The sequence below is a fragment of the Pituophis catenifer genome, unplaced genomic scaffold, assembly GCF_029215685.1.
Source record: "Pituophis catenifer annectens isolate HBS135680 unplaced genomic scaffold, rPitCat1.0.hap2 SCAF_1, whole genome shotgun sequence".
NCBI classification, from domain to species: Eukaryota; Metazoa; Chordata; class Lepidosauria; order Squamata; family Colubridae; genus Pituophis; species Pituophis catenifer.
Genome location: NW_027256881.1, coordinates 249,455,518 through 249,477,257, shown reverse-complemented (window position 1 = coordinate 249,477,257; position 21,740 = coordinate 249,455,518). Strand labels below are relative to the sequence as shown.

The 21,740-nt window shown below is 38.5% G+C and overlaps 1 protein-coding gene across 1 annotated transcript; it reads right to left on the bottom strand.

The window, feature by feature from the left end:
* Nucleotides 1-670: 670 nt before the first annotated feature.
* UEVLD (UEV and lactate/malate dehyrogenase domains) lies at nt 671-21,272 on the bottom strand. Its single transcript, XM_070957434.1, has 12 exons — nt 21,203-21,272; nt 18,582-18,666; nt 17,221-17,286; nt 14,647-14,810; nt 12,537-12,672; nt 9,552-9,670; nt 9,019-9,124; nt 8,286-8,456; nt 3,965-4,138; nt 3,015-3,093; nt 2,633-2,756; nt 671-1,757 (listed from the first exon to the last, which is right to left on the bottom strand). The coding sequence occupies exons 1-12, from the start codon at nt 21,242-21,244 to the stop codon at nt 1,593-1,595; spliced, it is 1,431 nt and encodes a 476-aa protein (XP_070813535.1). The 5' UTR covers nt 21,245-21,272; the 3' UTR covers nt 671-1,592.
* Nucleotides 21,273-21,740: the final 468 nt, after the last annotated feature.

The window sequence follows — 21,740 nt, the reverse complement described above, 5'->3', positions numbered from 1 at the left end:
ATAAATTTTAATTTTTACTGATTCTTATTTTTTTAAATAATGGTTTATTTTTTATAATGACTATTTTATAATTTATATTTTTCTTTCATGGTGTGCACCATCCAGAATCACCTCTGGTGAGATGGGCGGCTATATAAATCTGATAAAAAATATAAATTTAATTTATTATTGTTATTATAAACAAGCACAATTAATCCCAAGACAAATTCACAAGTGGGCTTACTCTTTATTACTGTTATTTGTTTTAAAATTAGGATAGGTGGCTTCACAACCTGCTCTTTCTGCCCTGTTTTTTTTTTAAATGTGTTTTTAAATCAGCTGGCGATTGCCCCCTGCAGTTTTCTTGGCAGCATTTTTCATTAGTGGCTTGCCAATTCCTTCATTGGAGTGTTGAGGGAAAGTAACTGACCCAAAGTCACCGGCATGTGTGCTGAAATTCTGTAGGTTTTGTTACTGCTGATTCAAAATACCAGCAATGCACCCATAAAATTGTGCATCACTTCCTCATTAAATCTTTACCTCTGAAAATCATAGAATTCAAAGCAAAAGATGGAGATCAGATACCATTAGCCTTATTAATATCTCATTAAGAAGGTTTTTTTTTCCATATCATAATTTTTGGAAAAATAATCTACGGAAAATTGGCAAAAATCATTGTAAGCATACATAATTACACAATAACATTTTATTAAATTTAGTGTGGCAAATCTTTTTGCATTGCTAAAAGCTTAGTGCAATATTAGAACTGAGCAGCCAAATACATTAAAACTTAATTACTGCATAATAATGAATAGTGCATTTACATGTTGTTCCTGTCCGTTTCCAGGAGTGTGGATCCAGCTACATGAAAAAGATTACTTTGGTAGGTCCTCCTTAGTTTTAGGATGGGATAAAGGAGGATAAACAAAGCATGTTCTGTGCCTAAAACAGAAAGAATCCTGTTTTCTCTCTGGGTCTTGGGAGCCAAAAGTGCAGCAATGTATTATGCTACTATTTTTAAAGGCCTTTGCCCAAGACTTTCCCCTAAATCTTTAGAATCTATACAGAACTCTAATTAGACATATTGAGCCTAAAGTAATATTTGTGCAATATAATGGCAACATCACATGATTGATTTGGTAGTATAAACATTTAAAAAAACATAAATATCAGTTGAATCATGAACATTGATTTTAGACAATACTGTGCTGCCGTTTCTTTCTAAGAAATGTATATTATCTATATACAGTCAATAATATATGGGAAATAACAATCTAATGGTGATATATTACCTCTGACTGCCTAACATCTCAGATTAAAATAAAAATTTACTTAAGAGAACAAAGTTGAATAGTAGTATTGAAGGGCACAGCATGAAGAGGAAAGGGCAAAGAAGTACAGTAATTTATGATTATAAAATATCTTACGTGTAAGGCCATGGCCGTTAATACCTTCCCTAACCTAAATGTTTTTGTCTACTTTTAGTTACCATATAATAATATTCACTAAAGTTTCCACACTGTGAGAATTTGATGTTGGACCCAGTTGGTTGTTAATACCTTTTCTGCAAATCTCAAATATTTTAAGAACAAAAATCTATGGTTCCTTGGCAATCAGAGCTTCAGTTGCTGTTGAAGGTCATTGACAGATGCAGCACTGGTTTGAAGTTTTTCAGCTACATTATCCTCTTCCACAGGCTTCATCATTTCAATTACACCACTGATTCCAAGTACACAAGGCATACTTAAAAATACTTCACTGTTTATATTATAACACCCCTAGGAAAAAAAAAAAACATAAGCATAATATTTTTACATGTATCTGGATTTTATCAAAGGTATATGAAATTTAAGGCACTTCGGGCTTGAATTTTACATATTCCAGTCACTAATACTTGTAAGATCTAAATAAGCTTGCAAGTAATTACACAATTTAGATGTATTTTTATCTGAGCTGTAAAATCCCAGATTGACACTAAATAACAGCAAAGAGATAGAGAAACTAATTCTTTGCTGTTACTTAGTGACCATCTGGAACTACAGTATTTCAAGTGATTTATAGCATACAAACCACAAAACCAAAAGTGAATATTTTCTGCTTTAAATGACATTGGCTGTTTAAACCATATTAGTTATCAAAAGTTATAACTGAGGTAAGCCAGCAAAAGGACTAATCATTTTAGTGTCTGACCTTTGTTGCTGAGAAACATAATTTATTCTGTTAAAAGTGATATTTAGAATTGTATTTTCAATTGTATTAAGTATTTTTAAAAAGTTTTTTAAAATGGCTGTAGAGGGATGCTGACAGCAACCAACAAAGAGGACCTTTGACATCTGGAATGAAAAGGTGCTGGACCAATTTCTGATGCTGCCATGGTGGCCACTGTAGCAACACAAACCATGAAAATAGCAAATTTATTGTCAGATGAAAATTGAAAACAAGATTTCCATTGGATTTGGATCAGAAAAACCCCAAAACAGCTGGCCTCTACCATGGGATATGTAGGACAAGAAGGAATGGTTAGCCAAGTATCCTCAAGCCAAAGTCAGGGGCACCTGTAGATCCTTTTTTCTTTTCTTCTCATGGTTTTCAACTGTTATCTATAACCTTAATATTCAGTCTTTTTCAAAAGTAAAATCAGTTTCCTGCTTACCTTCACCGTGGTTGATACAGAATGTATTTTTCTTTTATCATTCAATATAGTGTCAGTCAGATCAGCTATTGACAGACCAACAGACCAAGACCTTTGGCCTTTTCCTTTCAGAATTTCCATGGCTCTAAATACAAGAAATACATCTAAGACTTAAAAAAGACTTTTCCAACAAGCAATATATTCTTTTCAATATCCACATATTTTCACCAGAGCTGTTGCTATACTCAAATATAAATGTTTTATAATTAAATAATGTAGATTGTGCTACTCAGATACAGGTGAACATTTATATGTGGGCTAAAATCCTATACCAGCTTATATAGAAGTCCCATTAAAATAAGTGTCATTTCCTACTAAATATATAGAGGCATAGATGTTTTACCTGTTAGTCAACACCTGTTGATCATTTGCTAACTTATCATCAGGATGATTTATCACTGAATTAGAACTCCATGCTGCCACTGTATAAGACAATTGCAATTAATTTTTTTTTCAAACATTTGGATAGTTAGATAACATGTCTTGGTTTTCAACCTATGTACTTTGTAGTCTTATCGTGTCATGCTAATAGAGGTACAATACTCCTTCTAATTTCTCCTATTAGCTATTAATTAAAGCAGAAGTTGGCAAATGTTTTAAAGTAGACTTCGCTTACCAATTGCCTCAATCAATTGCAGCAACCATTTGAAGTTATAATGGTGATGAAAAAAATAACTCTGCAACCAAGGCAAGTATTTACAATCTTTGCAGTGTCCCTCAATCATGTGATCATCATTGTAATCAGAATATGTTGTTCTGTGCCTGACCCATTGTTTAGATTTTTCACCCTTGCAGAGCAGAAAGTTTAAGGAAGGATTATAAGAGAGTAAGCAAGGGAATAGACATCAAAAGAAATGTGCTAGCAAACATCCAGTGTATTCCCCATTTTGTGCCTCTAACTCTCTTGTAATCTCCTCCTCTCCAATCTCCCTACTTCATGAGGGAAGGAGAGAGAAAATGGATCAGGCACAGGAGAGATTGTTTAAACATTAATTCCTTCTTGCTAATTATCCCACCATTCCAAAGGGTGGAAAAATGAAGAAAATCAAAGCATAATTGCACTCACTTGATTTCCCACTTAGTGATGGCTTTGTTTAATGACCAATTTCTAGTCCCAATTGTGATCATTAAAAAAGGACTATCCTACATTTTCCATTTATAAAATTGTACCTTCAGCATAAATTTCAATGTTTTCTCAAACAAATATAAAAGTGCTCATTTATGTTCTAATTCAAAGAGGAAAGAAAATCTAAAATGTAGTTTCCCAAGTCATACTGTAGTTCAGTGTTTTACCTTTGTTTACTCCTTGTTCACCGATAATCCAATTGTCTTTACTTCTGCTTTGGGCTTTCAACAGATTTTTAATAACATACTGGAATCTTGCTGAATCCAAATTGCAACCAATTCCAATAACTCTGCTTTTGGGGAATCCACTCAGCTTCCACGACACATAGGTCATTATTTCTACTGTAGTTGTGATTTTAAAAAAAAATAAGAAAATTGACAAATATTTTTAAGTGAATATCAAATAGTGGTTTAAAGTGTCTTGTAAATATTCCTGATTTTTAATGATTTTTGTATTTACGGTAAATTCCATTTTTAACTTTAAGAAAAATTATACTGTTATTTGGGCAACTTTGGGATAAGTGGAATGGTGTGCCATACATAGGCACATACATCTATTAATTTCTATGATTGCTGAGGAATCAGAGGTTTACTATTTCTTTGTGAACAGCTGCAGGATGTCAATAAAAGGTCAGGATTTCTTGCATAATGAGAAGCTTTAATCGCCATAAAGATTTGATTGTGTTGGAGAAAAGATGTGAAAGGCCTAAGTTTAGTATTATTTATTATCTATCTATTAGACTTTGGATAACACATACTATTCAAGTTTCTTGTACCTTCACCCATTCTCATTTATAGCAAAGATATAACTCTGAGAATAAACAGGGAACAAACAGTACTGATGATGATACCTAGATAGGTAATGAAATGTCTACAAACAAACAAGGAACCAAGCTCAGAGAACACCAAGGACCTCAGCCTGAACTACAGAATGGAATCTTCTAATGAATTCAGAACTGGAGAGGGAGTCTTTTTGGAGATCTCTGATTAACTAACAGTCTATATGTCAACTATTAGATGTATCTCGTATAATTTGGATAAGAGCAATTATAAAATTTGTCCATTACTTTTGTTTTTTTTTTTGAGGGGGGGGTCATTTTTAATTATGTTCCTCTACAGTAGCAAGCAAGCAAGCAAGCAAAAAAAAAAAAAAAAAACAATGTCAAATCTCTTCCAAAATTTTTCCAAGAAACTGTAAGAACATATGCAGGCAGTTACCAGGAGTCAATATTAACCCAAATGTCTGCACAAACACACCAAAGCAGGCACAAATATATATATATATATATATTTAGAAGAGCCAACAATATCCACAGGGAGTCAAAAAGTCAGTATGTTTTGTTGCAATGATGCAGCTGAAGCCCTGATCCTTTTATATGTGTACCAACACTCTATATATCTACACTTCCTTCTACGGATGCCCTGAATAGAGCTCATAGTAATTGGTCTTTGTTAGGTTCCAAATAGCAAGATCTCTTCCTATGTCATTGGATTTTTAAATTATTCTTTCCAAAATTTACATAATTTATGTAAATAATTTTTACGATTGTCAAAATTCCCTTCAACATCAAAAATTTGTCCTTCCCTATTCTGCTGATGTCTTCCTTCAAATCTGAATTGGTGTCACCCATTGATTTCAATGAACTCTCCCAATATATTAGGCAGTCTTTAAAAATATGAATTATGCTTCTTAATAGGAAGCAAACTGAAAAAAGATCCATTTCTGCAATACTAAACACACAGAAAATATTTGAAAAGACTGGCTGGAAGTACAAAAATGGTAAAAAGACATTTAGTTTAGTTTAGTTTATTTAAATTTATATACCGCCCTACTCCCGAAGGACTCAGGGCGGTGAACAGCCATAAATAAAACAAATATAATATAAAAATTAAAAACAAGTTAAAAGACATATTAAATAGATTTGGCCCATTAATTAAAACATCCCTATTTTTAAGAATAGATCCGAATTAAAATTAAACAATTAAAAAGGGTTAGGCCAGCCCGCTTGATGGAATAAAAAGGTCTTGAGGGCACGGCAGAAAGTGCGCAAATCCGGTATCCTCCGTATCTCTCGGGGGAGCTCGTTCCAAAGGGCAGGTGCCCCCACAGAGAAGGGTCTCCCTCTGGGGGCCGCCAGTCGACACTGTTTGGCCGACGGCACCCTGAGAAGCCCCTCTCTATGGGAGCGTACTGGTCGGGCAGAGGCTACCAGTGGCAGAAGGCGGTCTTGTAGATAACCAGGTCCTGAGCCATGGAGTGCTCTAAAGGTGATAACCAGTACCTTGAAGCACACCCGGAAGACCACCGGGAACCTGTGCAGCTCGCGCAGGAGAGGTGTTACGTGGGAGCGCCATGTCGCTCCCATAACCACCTGTGCGGCCGCATTCTGGACCAGTTGGAGCCTCCGGGTACTCCTCAAGGGGAGCCCCATGTAGAGACCATTACAGTAGTCCAGGCGGGAAGTGACGAGGGCATGAGTGACCGTGCATAAGGAGTCCTGATCCAGAAAGGGACGCAACTGGTGAATCAGGCAAACCTGATAGAAAGTCTCCCTGGCCACAGCCGTCAGATGTTCTTCTAAGGACAGCCGTGTATCCAGGAGGACGCCCAAGTTGCGAGCCCTCTCCATGGGGGCCAACGACTCGCCCCCAATAGCCAGCAATGGCGCCAGCTGGCTATATCAGGACGCCGGAAACCACAGCCACTCGGTCTTGGATGGGTTGAGCCTGAGCCTGTTTCTCCTCATCCAGATCCGCATGGCCTCCAGGCACTGGGACATCACTTCAAGGGCATCATTGGGGTGGCCCAGGGTGGAGATGTACAGCTGAGTATCGTCAGCATACTGATGGTACTTCACCCCAAAACCACGGATGATCTCACCCAGCGGCTTCATATAAATGTTGAACAGAAGGGGTGAGAGGACCGACCCTTGTGGCACCCCACACACAAGGCGCCTCGGGGTCGACCTCTGTCCCCCTGCCAACACAGACTGCGACTGGTCAGAGAGAAAGGAGGAGAACCACCACAGAATGGTGCCCCCCACCCCCAGCTCTTCCAACCAGTGCAGCATGATACCACGGTCGATGGTATTGAAAGCCGCTGAGAGGTCTAATAGGACCAGGACAGAGGAACAACCCCTCTTCCGAGCCCTCCAGAGATCATCAACCAACGCGACCAATGCTGTTTCCGTGCTGTACCAGGCCTGAAACCCAACTGGAACAGATCTAGGTAAACCGTTTCATCCAGGTATTGGGGAAGCTGTCGCGCCACCACACTCTCAACAACCTTCGCCACAAAGCGAAGGTTGGAGACTAGACGACAATTTGCTAACACTGCTGGGTCCAGGGAAGGCTTCTTGAGGAGAGGCCTCACCACCGCCTCTTTCAAGGCGGCGGGAAAGCCACCCTCACTCAACAAAGCATTAATAATCCCCTGGAGCCAGCCTCGTGTAACCTCCCAGGAAGCCAGCACTAACCAGGAGGGACACGGGTCCAATAAACATGTGGCCGCGCTCAGTCTGCCCAGAATCCTGCCCACGTCTTCGGGGGTCACAGGGTCAAACTCTTCCCAGATAATATTCTCAAGACCTGCCTCCATCAGCCCACCTGAATCTACCCAGTCAGAGTCCAAGTCTTCCCGAATTTGAGCGATTTTGTCATACAGATACTGTACAACGTCCTTGGCCTGACCCTCCAAGGGGTCCTCCCGTGCTCCCAAATGAAGAAGGGAGCGGTCACCTTACTCATATGATATGGGCTGTTATTATTTCATTTTGGCTTAATATCTTTACGTTTTTAATATAATATTACAAAGATCAGCATGATTTAAATATGTTAATTGAACTGCATGGACCAAACTCAAAACGTATGACTACAAGTAATATGGATTTATGGATTTATCAACCATGGAAAGCAGCAAAAATATTACTCTTCAATGTTAGAAAAATAGCACCACCCCATCTTTACAGTCTTGGATTGTCAGTATTCACTTTTTGTATATAAACAGAACAGAAAGAATTATTATACCAAAATAGTTAAGATGTTAACAAACTTGGTTGATTTTTTTGTAAGTGGTATACTATATTTCTGTTCTTTATTTCCGTGCTTGTGTTTGTATAGTTTTAAAAGACTGTAATCCTGGTACTACCTCATTGGAGATAAGCAATGGAGTTGAATCATGTAACAAATTACACAACCTTTATACAATATTTGGAATCAGAAAAATCTATTGAGGTTTTTAAATTGCCTAAAAGGAAATTTCCAATAACTGTTCATCACGTAGAACAAGATAAAACAACCAGCAGATTTTTTTTAAAAAAGTTGACCTAATACTTGATACTGTTATTTTGTGGCTGAGAATTATGACAAAATAAGATACCTTTTAATTCTCACTAAGATGATGTCAAAAAACCCTAAGATAATATCAATTGCAAATCATATCTTGTGATTGAAACTTCATAGAATTATATTAAACTTTGCCATACAGTACCTGGCTGAGAGGCAATAAGCAGTACACTGTGTTGACTGTAATGAGCTATTGAGGGAATAATGCCTCTGAACAATTCCACATTGCTCTGTACAACCTCCAGATAGGACTGAGCATTCCCTAAAGAATTAACGGTAAGCACCACCAACTTTGAGTCCGCTGATGCAGAAAAATCTATAAAAATATAAAGAATTGCAAATTATTATTGAATATGTCTTATTTTCAAGAATGGTATTTTTAAAAAATAAATAAATAAATCTATGATAATACATGGTTTATTTCTGGACTTGAGATAAATAGGCAAAAGTATCACTTCCAATCTCTTCCCACTTATATAATTAATAGAGGAATTATTATTAATACTACTGAAATTGAACTAATGTCAAAAATTCAAAGAGAATTCAGTCTATTACGTAGTAATGTGTCTTTACACATAACCCTTGCTATGTTCTGCCAATTTTGGAATGCAGATCAAATCTCAGGAAGAATATAACATGGATTAATATTTCATATATGTAAATAAATGAGTATGCTTTGACTGTATTTGCTGAGCTCTGGGATGAGTACATTAACCATTTTACATGTACGTAGGATTATCTATGCAGTACAATCTTTCTCCAAGACTGAAGCACTGAAGTGAAAGAAGCTTCCAAAACTTTTTGCACCCTGCAGAGCAGCCCAGGTGAATATTTCAGTTTGCAATATTGCTAGAAAATACTATACAGTGTAATATTACCTCGACTAATTTCCACCTTTGGCAAGTCAAAGATTTCTAGGTCCATTGTTCCTCCTTTCACTGTAGCTTCTGAGCAGTCCAAGACAACCACTTTGTCAGCAATATCCTAAATTGATTCAAAAGAAAGAAAGAAATGTTTTTCATCAAAGCAAATACGAATTGTATTCTGAGAAGAATTCTGTGGGATTCAATCCAACAAGAATAATAAGTACAAAAAGTTAAGCAGCTTTTTTGAAAAATATCACATTCAAATAAACTAAAAAGAAAGTAAAAGTGTATTCCTAATACATATAATCAAAAATTACAGAGTTCATAAGTATTTATTCTGAGATTAGATGGAAAACATCTCTTAATGAATTTACACAGAAATGCATTATTAATCTCTAATAAGGTAATGCCTCCAGCCATAATTTAGAAGACTTTTATGGAGAAAATTCTGTGAATATGGTCTCAAATATTCCCCTGCTCCAATTATTTTATTACAATATAAATTTATTACAGAAACGAGCATAACAGTAACAGAAAGTGCATACCTTTGCTGAAATAGCCAAAATACAAGCAAAGCCTAGATCTCCAGCCCCAACTATTGTAACTTTGCGTAATCCTCCATCATTTTTCTTTTCTTCTCCCTTTGATTGTCCATTGTTTTCACCTAAAAACCACATGCTATTTAAATAAACGATTATGCATTGTAAATGCATAATACTGATGCTCAAAAAAAATAATTTTTAAAAATGCCTTGGTCTGGACAACTGTAATTATGGTACTGAAAAATAAAAAAAAATGTTATGCAAACAAATCCTATGCATAGATGTTTACTTAAACGTAGGTTTGCTGGGTTCTATTTATCTTACCCCCCAGATAACATGCAAGGGATTGCAACATTATTTTTTTTTTTAGGTGAAAAGAGAAATGTTGTTGTTGGAACTAATGGGAGATTGTTCCCATTCCAATCCAAACTGTGGGAAGGGCAAAGACTTTCTTCTCTGTTGTTCCAATTTGGCAAAGGCTCTTCCACTCTAACCATTTGTTACACAAAAAATTGATCAATACAAGCAATACCAAACTCAAAAATACATTAATAGCTTGATCCTAGGGACAGTAGATTTAACAAAGGAAACTGAGATTTCTTAATTGTTTCAGAAACTATATGGCATTAACAGTGGTGGGATTCAAATAATTTAACAACTGGTTCTCCGCCCTAATGACTGGCTGGGTGGTCATGTGACTGGGTGGGTATGGCCAACTCAACGTCACTCATGTCAAGGGGTGCCTCATCTCGTCTGGCCTCTCCTTGCCACGACCGGCCACGCCTCGCCTCGCCCCTCCCCACCACTCCTTCTTCTCACGCCTGGCCGCTCACCTCGCCGGAGCGAGTAGTTTTCAAATAAAAAGAATGCTGACCTTGTGCAAATAAATAATAAACATCTTGACTTCAGGTTTGATGCATCTTGCAAAAGTATTACTGCTCATTCTAGTCTCCTTTCCTACTAACAGGCCCATCTCAGATTGTAATTTGCTACAACCTCTCTTGTCTTTTGCATCATTCTATGGGAGATTATTCTAAAATGTTATCTGTAATGTTTGCAGCTTTACAAGTTTGTTTTCTCTATCCCTGTTTTTGCATGCAATTCTTATAAGTTATTTTGATATTCCTTCCACCTTTTTAAGCAAAGTAGTGCTTAAGGTGCTGGTCTAGAAACCAAGAGACTCTGAGTTCTACTCCCATTTTAGGCGTGAAAAAATGGCAGTGACAAGTCACTCTCTCCCAGCCCAAACTACTTCTTAGATTGTGGTTGTGGGCAGTGGTGGTTGCTACCGGTTCAGGCGAACTGGTAGCGGCGGAGGGGGGGCTCTGCCCCCACGGACGTCTCTGCACATGTGCAAAGGCTCCTGCGCATGACAAGTGAACCAGTAGCGACGGGATTTGAATCCCACTACTGGTTGTGGGGAAACTAAGAGGAGGAAGGAATATTAGATAAGTTCTCCACCTTGAGTTCCTTATAAAGTAATAAAGACAGGATAAACATCTAACAAAATAAATAAATCATTTGTGAGAACTACTGCATTTATTTCATTTTTATCCACTTTATTTTTCTCTACTTTTTTATTTATTCTTCAATGATGGCATAACCTGTGAAATTCTTACCTGTCTCACATGTCAGGGCTATGTGGGAAAGCATCAGGTAAACACATCCATGTGAATGGCAGGCAATAGCAGCAGAAATCACTAAACAGCTACATTAAGACAGAAAGGTGGAGGCACCAAAGTGCAAAAAGCAGAGGATCTCAGGGAGAAGAGAGGTGAGACATCCACCTTTCATCAAACTGGCACAACCTAGTCAACTACAGAAAGTTAGGAAAGGCATCCATGCCTCTGTTAGCTCTTTCCATTGGAAATTTTGAGATTGTTTCAAACTGACAGTGTAAAAATTGCCCCAGCTCTACAATACTGGTGACCTTTTTAATGATCTTTCACTTTTTATCTAGAGAAGTGCTAACAGGATTTAAAAAGCAAACCATGCCCTTTTTTCCATTTAATCAATTTTGCTAAACATCTCCCCGATTCACAATAAAATATCACTGTTCCAATATTTGAGGGGCTCCTACAAAAATGAGAGGTCCATCTATTTTCCAAAGCACTAAAAGGCACAACAAGAATCAATGGGTGGACACTAACCAAAGAGAGAAGCAACCTAGGACTAAGGAGAAATTTCTCCTTAGGGTGAGACCAATTAACCAATGGAATAGCTTGCCTTCAGAAGTTGTGGGTGCTCCATCACTAGAGGCTTTCAAGAAGAGTGAGGGAAGTACACTTCAAAAGGACAGTGCCAGGAACCACTAAACCAATGCAGAAAACTTAAAACAGCCATTCCCTTTTTTTAAAAAAAGTCAAAACTGCAAAGCAAAAGCAAAAGCAGTAGCTAAGAGCAGCCCTGTGCGTGCTGCCAAAAGCCATTAACCCTTCCAATTCTATTATTCAACTCTTATGTTCTAAATTGGGTATATATAATATAGTCAATATCTATAAATATCACTACGAAGCACATAATGTTAAAAGTTACAATCTTGTGGGGCGATATTACTAACTGCCCAGGATCTCATACAGGCCTTTGGCCGTGGGTTGGACACACCTGTTCCAGATCTTATGCTTTGCTAGAGCCACGGTGGCACCGTGGTTAGAGTGCAGTACTGCAGGCTACTTCTGCTGCCAGCAGTTTGGCAGATCAAATCTCACCAGGCTCAAGGTTGACTCAGCCTTGCATCCTTCCAAGGTCAGTAAAATGAGGACCCAGATTGTTGGGGGCAATATGCTGACTCTGTAAACCGCTTACAGAGAGCTGTAAAGCACTATGAAGCAGTATATAAGTCTAAGTGCTATTGCTATTGCTATTGCTGCTATAATGTAATAGTTTACTGATTTGGATTCTTCCAGGAAAATCCAAAACAAAATTATCAAGATACTATGAATTATACACACAAATAACAGATGGTAAGTTTCCAGAAAAGATGAATACCGTCAACAATTTTTGTGATATACGAAAGTAGGTCCATCTGTCTGGCTTCATCAGAAGATGATAATGCATATAATGGAAGTTCCTCTTCAAATTTTAGGCTCATTTCCTTTAACAACCCTATAATTACTGACTGTGGCTGCAATAAATACAGGACAAATTAGAATTTAATTATATAACAGATATACCACTTAAAACATTGTCTAGTAAATTTTTAAGCTAGCGCACTAGATATATAAACTGCTTGGGAATATGAGGCATGGATTTTAATCATTGACACAAAAAAATTGGAATACTTGTCAAAACAGTATTTTTTTTCATTGTTTCATGATCCATTTTCCAATGTTTTCCTGGAGACTAAAATAATCAAGTAAAAGCAATAGGAGCAGGGCTATATAGATGGAAGGGCCCTGACTCACATAGCTAGATTTACAAAAGGACAAGAGCATATTTTAATACTGTTGCTGATGGAGTCCTTAATTTTTTAATGAATGAGTTCTTTTATTCATTCAGAGCTGGGATGCCGCTGAAGTCCCATCTTGGTGCCTGAAACTGTGAGGGTTTACTGGAAGGAAACAGAACCCAGGTTTTGTACACTGGGGGTCTCTTTCAGCTATGGTGATTACTGTGAATGAAGAGACACCATTTCTGAAGAAGATCCACAATTTATAGGCCCTCCTGGACATGAAGCTCCTGTTGAGCCTCAGGTGATGGATATAGTCAAGGGGGTTGTTACCCAGCTTTGGCTGATGTATAAATTGTGACCTTCCCTGGCACAAGAGGACCTTACAACATTGGCTCATGATTTATTTACCATCTATCTATACTACTACAATGCACTCTACGTGGGGCTGTCTTTAAAAACTATCCAAAAGCTTCAGTTGGTAATAATGGAGTAGCCCACATGCTTACTGGCAAGTATTGCTGGGAACCTATCATGCCTTTTTTGGGAACCCCATGTTGGTTGTTCAATAGATTCTGGATGTAATTCAATTATTGGTGTTAACCAGGGATACTATTTAGCAGGTTCTGGAGAACCGGTAGTGGAAATTTTGAGTAGTTTGGAGAACTGGCAAATACCACCTCTGTCTGGCCCCAGGAGTACAGAGGGAATGGAGATTTTGCAGTATCCTTCTCCTGCCATGCCCATCAAGCCATGCCCACGAAGCCACACCACGCCCAAGCCACGCCTACAGAACCGGTAGTAAAAAAAATTGTATTCCACCACTGGTGATAACCTTTAAATCCATTTATGGGTTCCTGCCAGACTACCTAAAGCCTGCATCTCCTTACAGAAGTCAGGTTGGCCATTATAATTGTGGTGGGAGAAGCAGCTGATGGTTCCCCACTTTTGGGAGGTCTGGGAGTCAGTGTTCAAAAGCCAGTCTTTTAGAGAGGCCTTGAAATAAGGCCCAAAGGTGTTTTTTCAGGAGGCAACTGGACTTTGTTTTTTTCTTTTTGTTTTTTTTTTGAAGACGTTTTCGCTTCTCAGAAGAAAAAACAAGAAAGTCCAGTTGCCTCCTAAAAAAGCACCTTTGGGACAACCATGACCTGGATGACTTGGAATCTCTACAGACCTTGAACTTAAGGTTAGATCTGCTCCTGCCTTCCTCACCTTTTGGAAGATGCTGGATACCACGTTTTTTTCCAGAGGTATTTGAGTTGTAACACCACTTTGGTATTGTATGTTTATTGCTTTTAGTCCTTTCCTGTATTTCTGTATTTTTATTTTGTTGTATTTGTAACCTGTTGCATTTGTAAAGTTGGTTAAATAGTAGTAAAATAAAAATCAAATAAAGGATGGATGGATGGATAAAAAAAAGGCATGGTTTGGGGATGAAATCTTCATCCGCTCTTGAGTAACACTGGTTAACTTGACTTTGTTAATAAGGAACCTGAAAACCTAATACTACCATCCATTCTACATACATTACCATAACCATTTTGTATTCAAATAAATTGTATTTTATCTCATATTGCACATATTTATGTATGTAATTATATGTGGAAAAATGATAACTGCTACAAAGAGGTACAAAGGTATATCACCTCTATATAAATTTTAATAAGATAATACATATAATTTTATGTAATGTATTTATCTAATTCTTACATGACTCCAGGCTTGTAGATATGGCAGGTAAATCCTTCCACGGACATCGACATGTTTTCCAACAGAAATTCCCATATTAGCAGTAGGGTTTAGAAAACAAATGGGTGGAGTAAAAGGATAAGAATCTAAAATCCATATGCAAATTGGAATATTATAAATGTTACCTGTCAAAATACAAAATAAAAATCTGTTTAGCAAAGGTTTCATGCTTCTCATTTCAGCTAGGAGAGAGAATGAATCCCCTACCCTTCATGACAGGGATGGAAAATCAGTGCCCACCCTCTGAAATTGTTTTCCCCCTCCTCCCAAGTTAAAACTGCTCCTTAACTCCTGTTGATTTTCCAGGAAGACAGGTTAAAAGACGCTACTCTTCTGAAGAGACACTGCAACATATGTTACATAAGAGTTGTAGATTTGTTGTCCAGCTATGGCAGTATTTACTATCGGACTTGTATTAAATTGTTAATTTTTGATACTGAAAACTGATTTTCTGACTTGATAATTACCGGCTGTTATTTGTTGTAGATTCAGTTTAAGATTATAACAAACCCAGGCAGGTCCAATGAATAGAGTAGTTTGATTTGAGATGGGAATAAACTTCCTTCCTTCCCCAGGCTGCTTTATGAGGGGCAGGGTGTATGCTGCTGTCCCCTCCAGCCTGGGTTAATGTGAGGGTCCCTTTTCTGGTAATATTGAACTGCAAACTAGGGCATACAAAACTTTTGCCAGATCAATTCTTGAATACAGCTCATCTGTCAGGAACCCGCACTGCATATCACACATTAATACAATCGAATGAGTCCAGAGATATTTCACAAGAAGAGTCCTCCACTCCTCTGCTCACAACAAAATATCTTATGCCACCAGACTTGAAATTTTGGGCTTAGACAACTTAGAACTTCACGTCAACTTCAGTCTGACCTAACCATAGTACATAAAATCATCTGCTACAATGTCCTACCAGCCGATGAATACTTCAGCTTCAACCAAAACAATACAAGAGCACACAATAGATACAAACTCATGGTAAACCGATCCAAACTAGACTGCAGAAAATACGACTTCAGTAACCGAGTTGTCAATGCCTGGAATGCACTACTTGACTCTGTGGTTTCTTCCCCAAATCCTCAAAACTTTAACCTTAGACTACCTACTGTAGACCTCACCCCATTCCTAATAGGTCTGTAAGGGGCGTGCATAAGTGCACCAGTGTGCCTACCATCCCTGTCCTAATGTTTTCTTTTATTCGTATCCTTTTCATGTATTTATAATGTTTACACTTGTAACTGTCATAAAATACATGCTTGACAAAATAAATAAATAAAAATAGTTTCTCTTGGAATCACTAGGGTTTGTCATTGAGCTTGCTACTAGGGCTACTTCACCAAGACAACCTAGTGTCAACTCTATCTTGGGGTTTATTGCGCACCCTCTTCCAGGAAGTTTCAGCCTCTACTGCTGGACTTCTTTGATGGGGCATCAGCACTGTAGCTTCTTCAGCAGGTCTTTTCTGATTGACCTTTTTGATAGCTTTCCTTTCTTTGTTAACCCCATGAATTCCTCCAAAGTCTATTGCCAGACCTTTGGGATAGCTACTGACTAATTACAGCCAAGAACTGATTTTTTTTTTAGATTCCATCCATGGACTTTCTCTGGACAATGTCCATCCAGAAACCTCTGCTGCTTCTATAGCATTGTGGCAGGTCTGTTACTTGAACTGCTGCTGAATCTCCTCCTGACTTTCACACTGCTTTATCTCCCCCTATTTCCACTGTTGCAGTATCAACTTCATGCTTAGCCAGCTGCAGATTTTCTTCGTTTTTCTGCTGCTTAATTTTCACCATTATAGCTTAATCAAAAAAGTCTTTCCAGCTCCCTTGCTAAGAAACTTCAGCATTCATTTTACTTACTTTGTTACTTAGTAGATTCATAAGGCTGTCTAACTTAAGTAATGTGACTTTTTGTCCCAAAGGTGCATTTTTTTTCAAGAGGCAACTGGACTTTCTGGGTTTTCTTTGAAGATGTTTTGCTTCTCATCCAAGAAGCTTCTTGAGCTCTGACTGGATGGTGGAGAGCTGAAGAAGCTTCTTGGATGAGAAACAAAACATCTTCAAAGAAAAACCAGAAAGTCCAGTTGGCTCTTGAAAAAGCACCTTTGGGACAACCATGACCTGGATGACTGAGAATCTCCATAAATGTGACTTTTTGTTTCTTACTTCAGACTTCAAGGGAAAAAAGACCTCTAATTATGCTGTACTATAAATTCCTGCCTTTTATTTTATCAGAGCCATCCACATAAGTAAGTAGACTAGGAAGGGAGGGGTGGCAAGGTATTTCTTCCCATGCTGATCCAGAACCTTTCCTTGAGAATATGATACTAAAGTTGCTTTATTAGCTGCTTATTGTACTAGTGGTACGTCGTACAATACACACACACACACACACACACACATACACACATTATAGCCTGTGATTGAAGCAACATATAATTTTTGTATCTAAATACATTTTGAAATATATTATTTGGAATCTTCAAATAACAAGAAATACAAAGGAAACATTCCTCGAACTCACCCTTATATTTTACTGGAACAGTACTAGTAAAGTTCAGAAGGTCTTTCTGGGATCCATCCTTGAAAGCTAAAATTCAAAACATTATATCACTAAGGATTTAATTTTTCCTTTTAAAATTGTCTTAATTTTTACTGATGATATGTATTGTTCCTAACATTTCAAATTAGCTAAAGCAGTCATTTATTTTATTAATTTCTTAAAATGTGTGTCTGTGTGTGTATTAAGGCACTGAGCTAGAAAGCAGGAGACCACAAGTTCAAATCCTGCCTTGGCCATGAAAGCCAGCTGGGTGACTTTGGACCAGCCACTCCCTCTCAGGCCAATCCACCTGACAAGGTTATTGTTGTGGGGAAAACAGGAGGCTGAAGGTGTGTTGGATATGTTTGCCACCCTGAATTATTTGTAAAAATAATAAATGCAGGAAATAAACAAACAAAAGCATTACACACACATATGCACAAATAGAAATTGCATAGAATTTCAAAACATCATAATAGGACATAAAAAGTAAATTCAGCAAACAGAGATTTTCTAAGGCAACATAATGCTACAGAAAATCTATTCAAAAACTACAGGGATCCTAATTAAAAAAATAGCAGCATATAAATATACATTTTTCTCTACCATGCCATTGTTGTAAAGGTTATAATAGTAAAAGTGATCAATTAATTGCTGAAAATTTAAGAAAAGTATACAGTAAGATTGCAATTCCATGCATACTGTCCAAATAATTGAAAGGAAACAATGAGTGTAATTCCTAATAAATACATTATAGTATTAATATGCAGGTTATACTATTATACTGTGAATACACAATACACTTCAGGTGCTAAATAATAGGCACATAGAGTATATTAATATTAATATTCAGCATTTATTTCACTTTATTCATCTGATTTATACGATCCCCAATTTAAAAAAAATTGCAGGTACAGGTAGTCCTCATCTTACGACCACAATTGAGCCCAAAATTTATGTTGCTAAGTGAGAAATTTGTTAAGTGAATTTTGCCTCATTTTATGACTTATCTTGCCACATTTGTTAAATGAATCACTGTAGTTGTTAAATTAGTAACATAGTTGTTAATTGAATCTGGTTTCCCCATTGACTTTGCTGGCAGAAAGTTGGAAAAGGAGATCAGATGACCCCGGGACACTGCAACTGTTATAAATATGAGTCAATTGTCAAGTGGCTGAATTTTGATCACCTGACCTTAGGGTTGCTGCAACAGTCATAATTGTGAAAAATGGTCATAAGTCACTTTTTTTCAGTGCTGTTGCAACTTCAAATAGTCATGAAGCAAACTGTTGTAAGCCAAGAACTACCTGTAATATATTTATCCCCAAAATAGGAATTCTTACTGTAGGTGCTCATTGTGAACCTGATGTTGGGATACAACTCATTTATGTGCTTCAGTTCTTCTATGGTCAGATCTCGGAATTTATACTGGAGACATAAGAAAGACAGTTTTGATCATCTTAAACATGAACTACAGGGCCATGTGAAGGAAAATGTCTAAGCAGCCACTCGGATTACACAAGAATACAACACACATATATCTGGAATTCTTCATTGAGCAAAATACCTAGAGAATGTGGGAAAGGGGACATGAAAGGGTGATTTGATAATAAAATCAGGATCTCTGTCTGGTTAAATGGAGGATCTATAGACCTTAAATGGATTAGAGGACTCCAAGTGAGGTGGGGAGGGATCACAATACACCTGACCACATTGTGGTCAGTATTTTGTATGAGGCTCTTATGACAATATTCAATACATAATCCTGTGGCATGTTTGCTGCAAATCATGCTCCGACCATAGACTTCACAAGCAGCAGTAAGCAGTAGAGGATACACTTTCATAGCAAAGTTTGTATTATATAAAAACATCATCCTAAACAGTGGGGAAATCCAGCTGGATCTATCTGGCTCGCACGACCAGGTAGCACCGGCAGCGGGAGGCTCTGCCCACCCGCCAGGACGTCACTATGTCCCATTTTTTACCCTCTGCACATGCGCAGAAGAGGCGCGCACTCCCTTTCTCAAACCAGTAGTGAAGGTAAGTGGATTTCATCACTGATCCTAAACCATAAAGGGATGTTTATATTTTGGGCTTAGAGTACTTAGAGAGCTGTCCAGTCCACAGGTCTCTGAGCTGGCAGAAATAGCACGTCAGCATAAATTGTCCTCCTATTCTCTATCCTTATTCAGCAATAGTAACAAAGCTGTCTTTATATACTGCAGGCTAAATTAAGGAAAAGGATTGGCGGATGCCCTCAGATTTGTTTTCCCTCCCTCTTGCAAGCAGAGGATCAACCACCATTCATTCTCCTTAACATGAGACGTGGAGAGTCAGGTAAATGAGGTTGGTGCTTACAACAGTGAATTTAGTCATCTGGCCAGTTGCTTAGAGCTTGTAGATGTGCAGTGACATGCCCTTACTCAGTTCAATGCTTCAATCACTCAGGTTATTTGTGAATAGAGGCTCATTCTCCTCACTGCTACACGGGTACCAAAACAGAGAGCACATGGGCATGGAGAAAGGGTACAGGATCAAGTGGGAGATAATAATGCTCAAGCAATGTGCCTCATCCATCTTGGAAGAACCCAGAGGTGCTTTTTCAAGAGGCAACTGGACTTTCTGGTTTTTCTTTGAAGACATTTCGCTTCTCAGCCAAGAAGCTTCTTCAGCTCTGACTGGATGGTGGGGAATGGAATCATGGATGGTGGGGAATGAGGGATTCCATTCCCCATCATCCAGTCAGAGCTGAAGAAGCTTCTTGGCTGAGAAGCAAAACGTCTTCAAAGAAAAAATAGAAACTCCAGTTGCCTCTTGAAAAAGCACTTTTGGGACAACCATGATCTGGATGCCTGAGAATCTCCATAGACATCCTGGAAGGAGTTCTAAGAAAAGAAAACTCTATTTTAAAAAAGAAGCAACTAGGGAGGACTTTATAGTATCTCAACTGCACCCTGGGAATAAGAGAAAGTAACCCCACCAGGACAGAGCAAAGAAAGGCTGTTTCTGTGATATATACATGCTACAATTTGGGGACAATGAAAAGCAGCATGAACTATGAATTTCATGCACACTCCATTGTGATTTATTCAATAGAAATATAAGCTACTTCCACGTTGATGTGTTATTTACTGGGTCCATCAGGAGATCAGCTTAATAGAAAAGAGATTGTATATCAAACAAGCATGTCCCATTGTAATAATGATGAGTCTGCGATTTCTATTCCCAGAACAAAAGAAAGGTGATGGGATTCGATGATATATAAATTTTTGAGGAGGAAATAGCCAACGTTTGAAGCAGAAAGGGAAAAAAACCTAACTCCGCAGGGTTGAGGAAACCCCGCAAAAACATGCACCATTCACTGCGGCTGAACAGCGAAGATCAGGTCCAAATAGCAAACGGGAAGAAATCGACCAAGAGAGAGAGAGAGGGCAAGGGAAGCATGATCCAATGCAATATTTTTCCATAAAGGAGAATATTTATAGCTCAGGGTTGAAATGAGGGGTCCTTGGTGCTCTCTGAGCTTGCTTGTTTTCTTGCAGACGTTTCATTAGGTAACTAGAGCACTAGTTATGGTAACGTTACCTAGCAACTAGGTACCTAGCAAACATGTTACCTAGTTAGGGCAATGAAACGTCTGCAAGAAAACAAGCAAGCTCAGAGTGCACTAAGGACCCCTTAATGTTTTTCAAACTTGGCAACTTTAAAATGTGTGGACTTCAAGTCCCAAAAATCCCCCAACCAGCCATGTTAGCTGAGGAATTCTGGGAGTTGAAGTCCACACATCTTAAAGCTGCCAAGTCTGGGAAAAAAAAACATTGATTTAATGGATTCAGGCAGTCGCTCCCTTTCCCTTCAAGCCAAGCCAGGGAGGAAAGGTGCTCCAAAATTGGGACGCCGAAACCAGAGCTTTCACTAGCTCGCGCTTCTTAAAACTCTTCCTCCTCCCACTTTCGCCGCTTGCCTTGGTCAGCCACTTCCGCAACTTCTCCTCCGAGAACTCCATGGCTCGCTCTTCCAGCGGGTTCGGAGGCGCCGGCAGCGCTTCCTGTTACTGTCAGCCCGAGAGAAGACGGCAAGCGGCAAGGTCCAATCAGTCGAGCAATTTGGAGGGCAGGGCAGGGTTAGAGCGGGCGCATCTGTTCTGTTCGCGCTGCTCAGGTGAGAGAAGCAGCTACGCGCAGATCTTCTCCTTCTGGGAATGTTGAAAAGTCAGGCTGTGCCTCAGGTGGCCGCACAAAACGTCAGAGCGAATCAGCTGTTGGAGCTATCTTGGTTCGAGTCGAACTGGGAATCGTTCCCCTGCGGCATTCTTCACTAGACGAACTGCATATCAGCCCTAATTAAAAGACATTACCTGGCATAGCATTTTCCCCCGGGAAAGCTACCTCTGAAAGAGATGCTCGTCTGGCCGGGCTGTAAAATAATATACAGGGAGTCATCAATTTACACAACAGGTCATTTAGTGACCATTTCAAAGTTAACAATGGCACTGCAAAAAA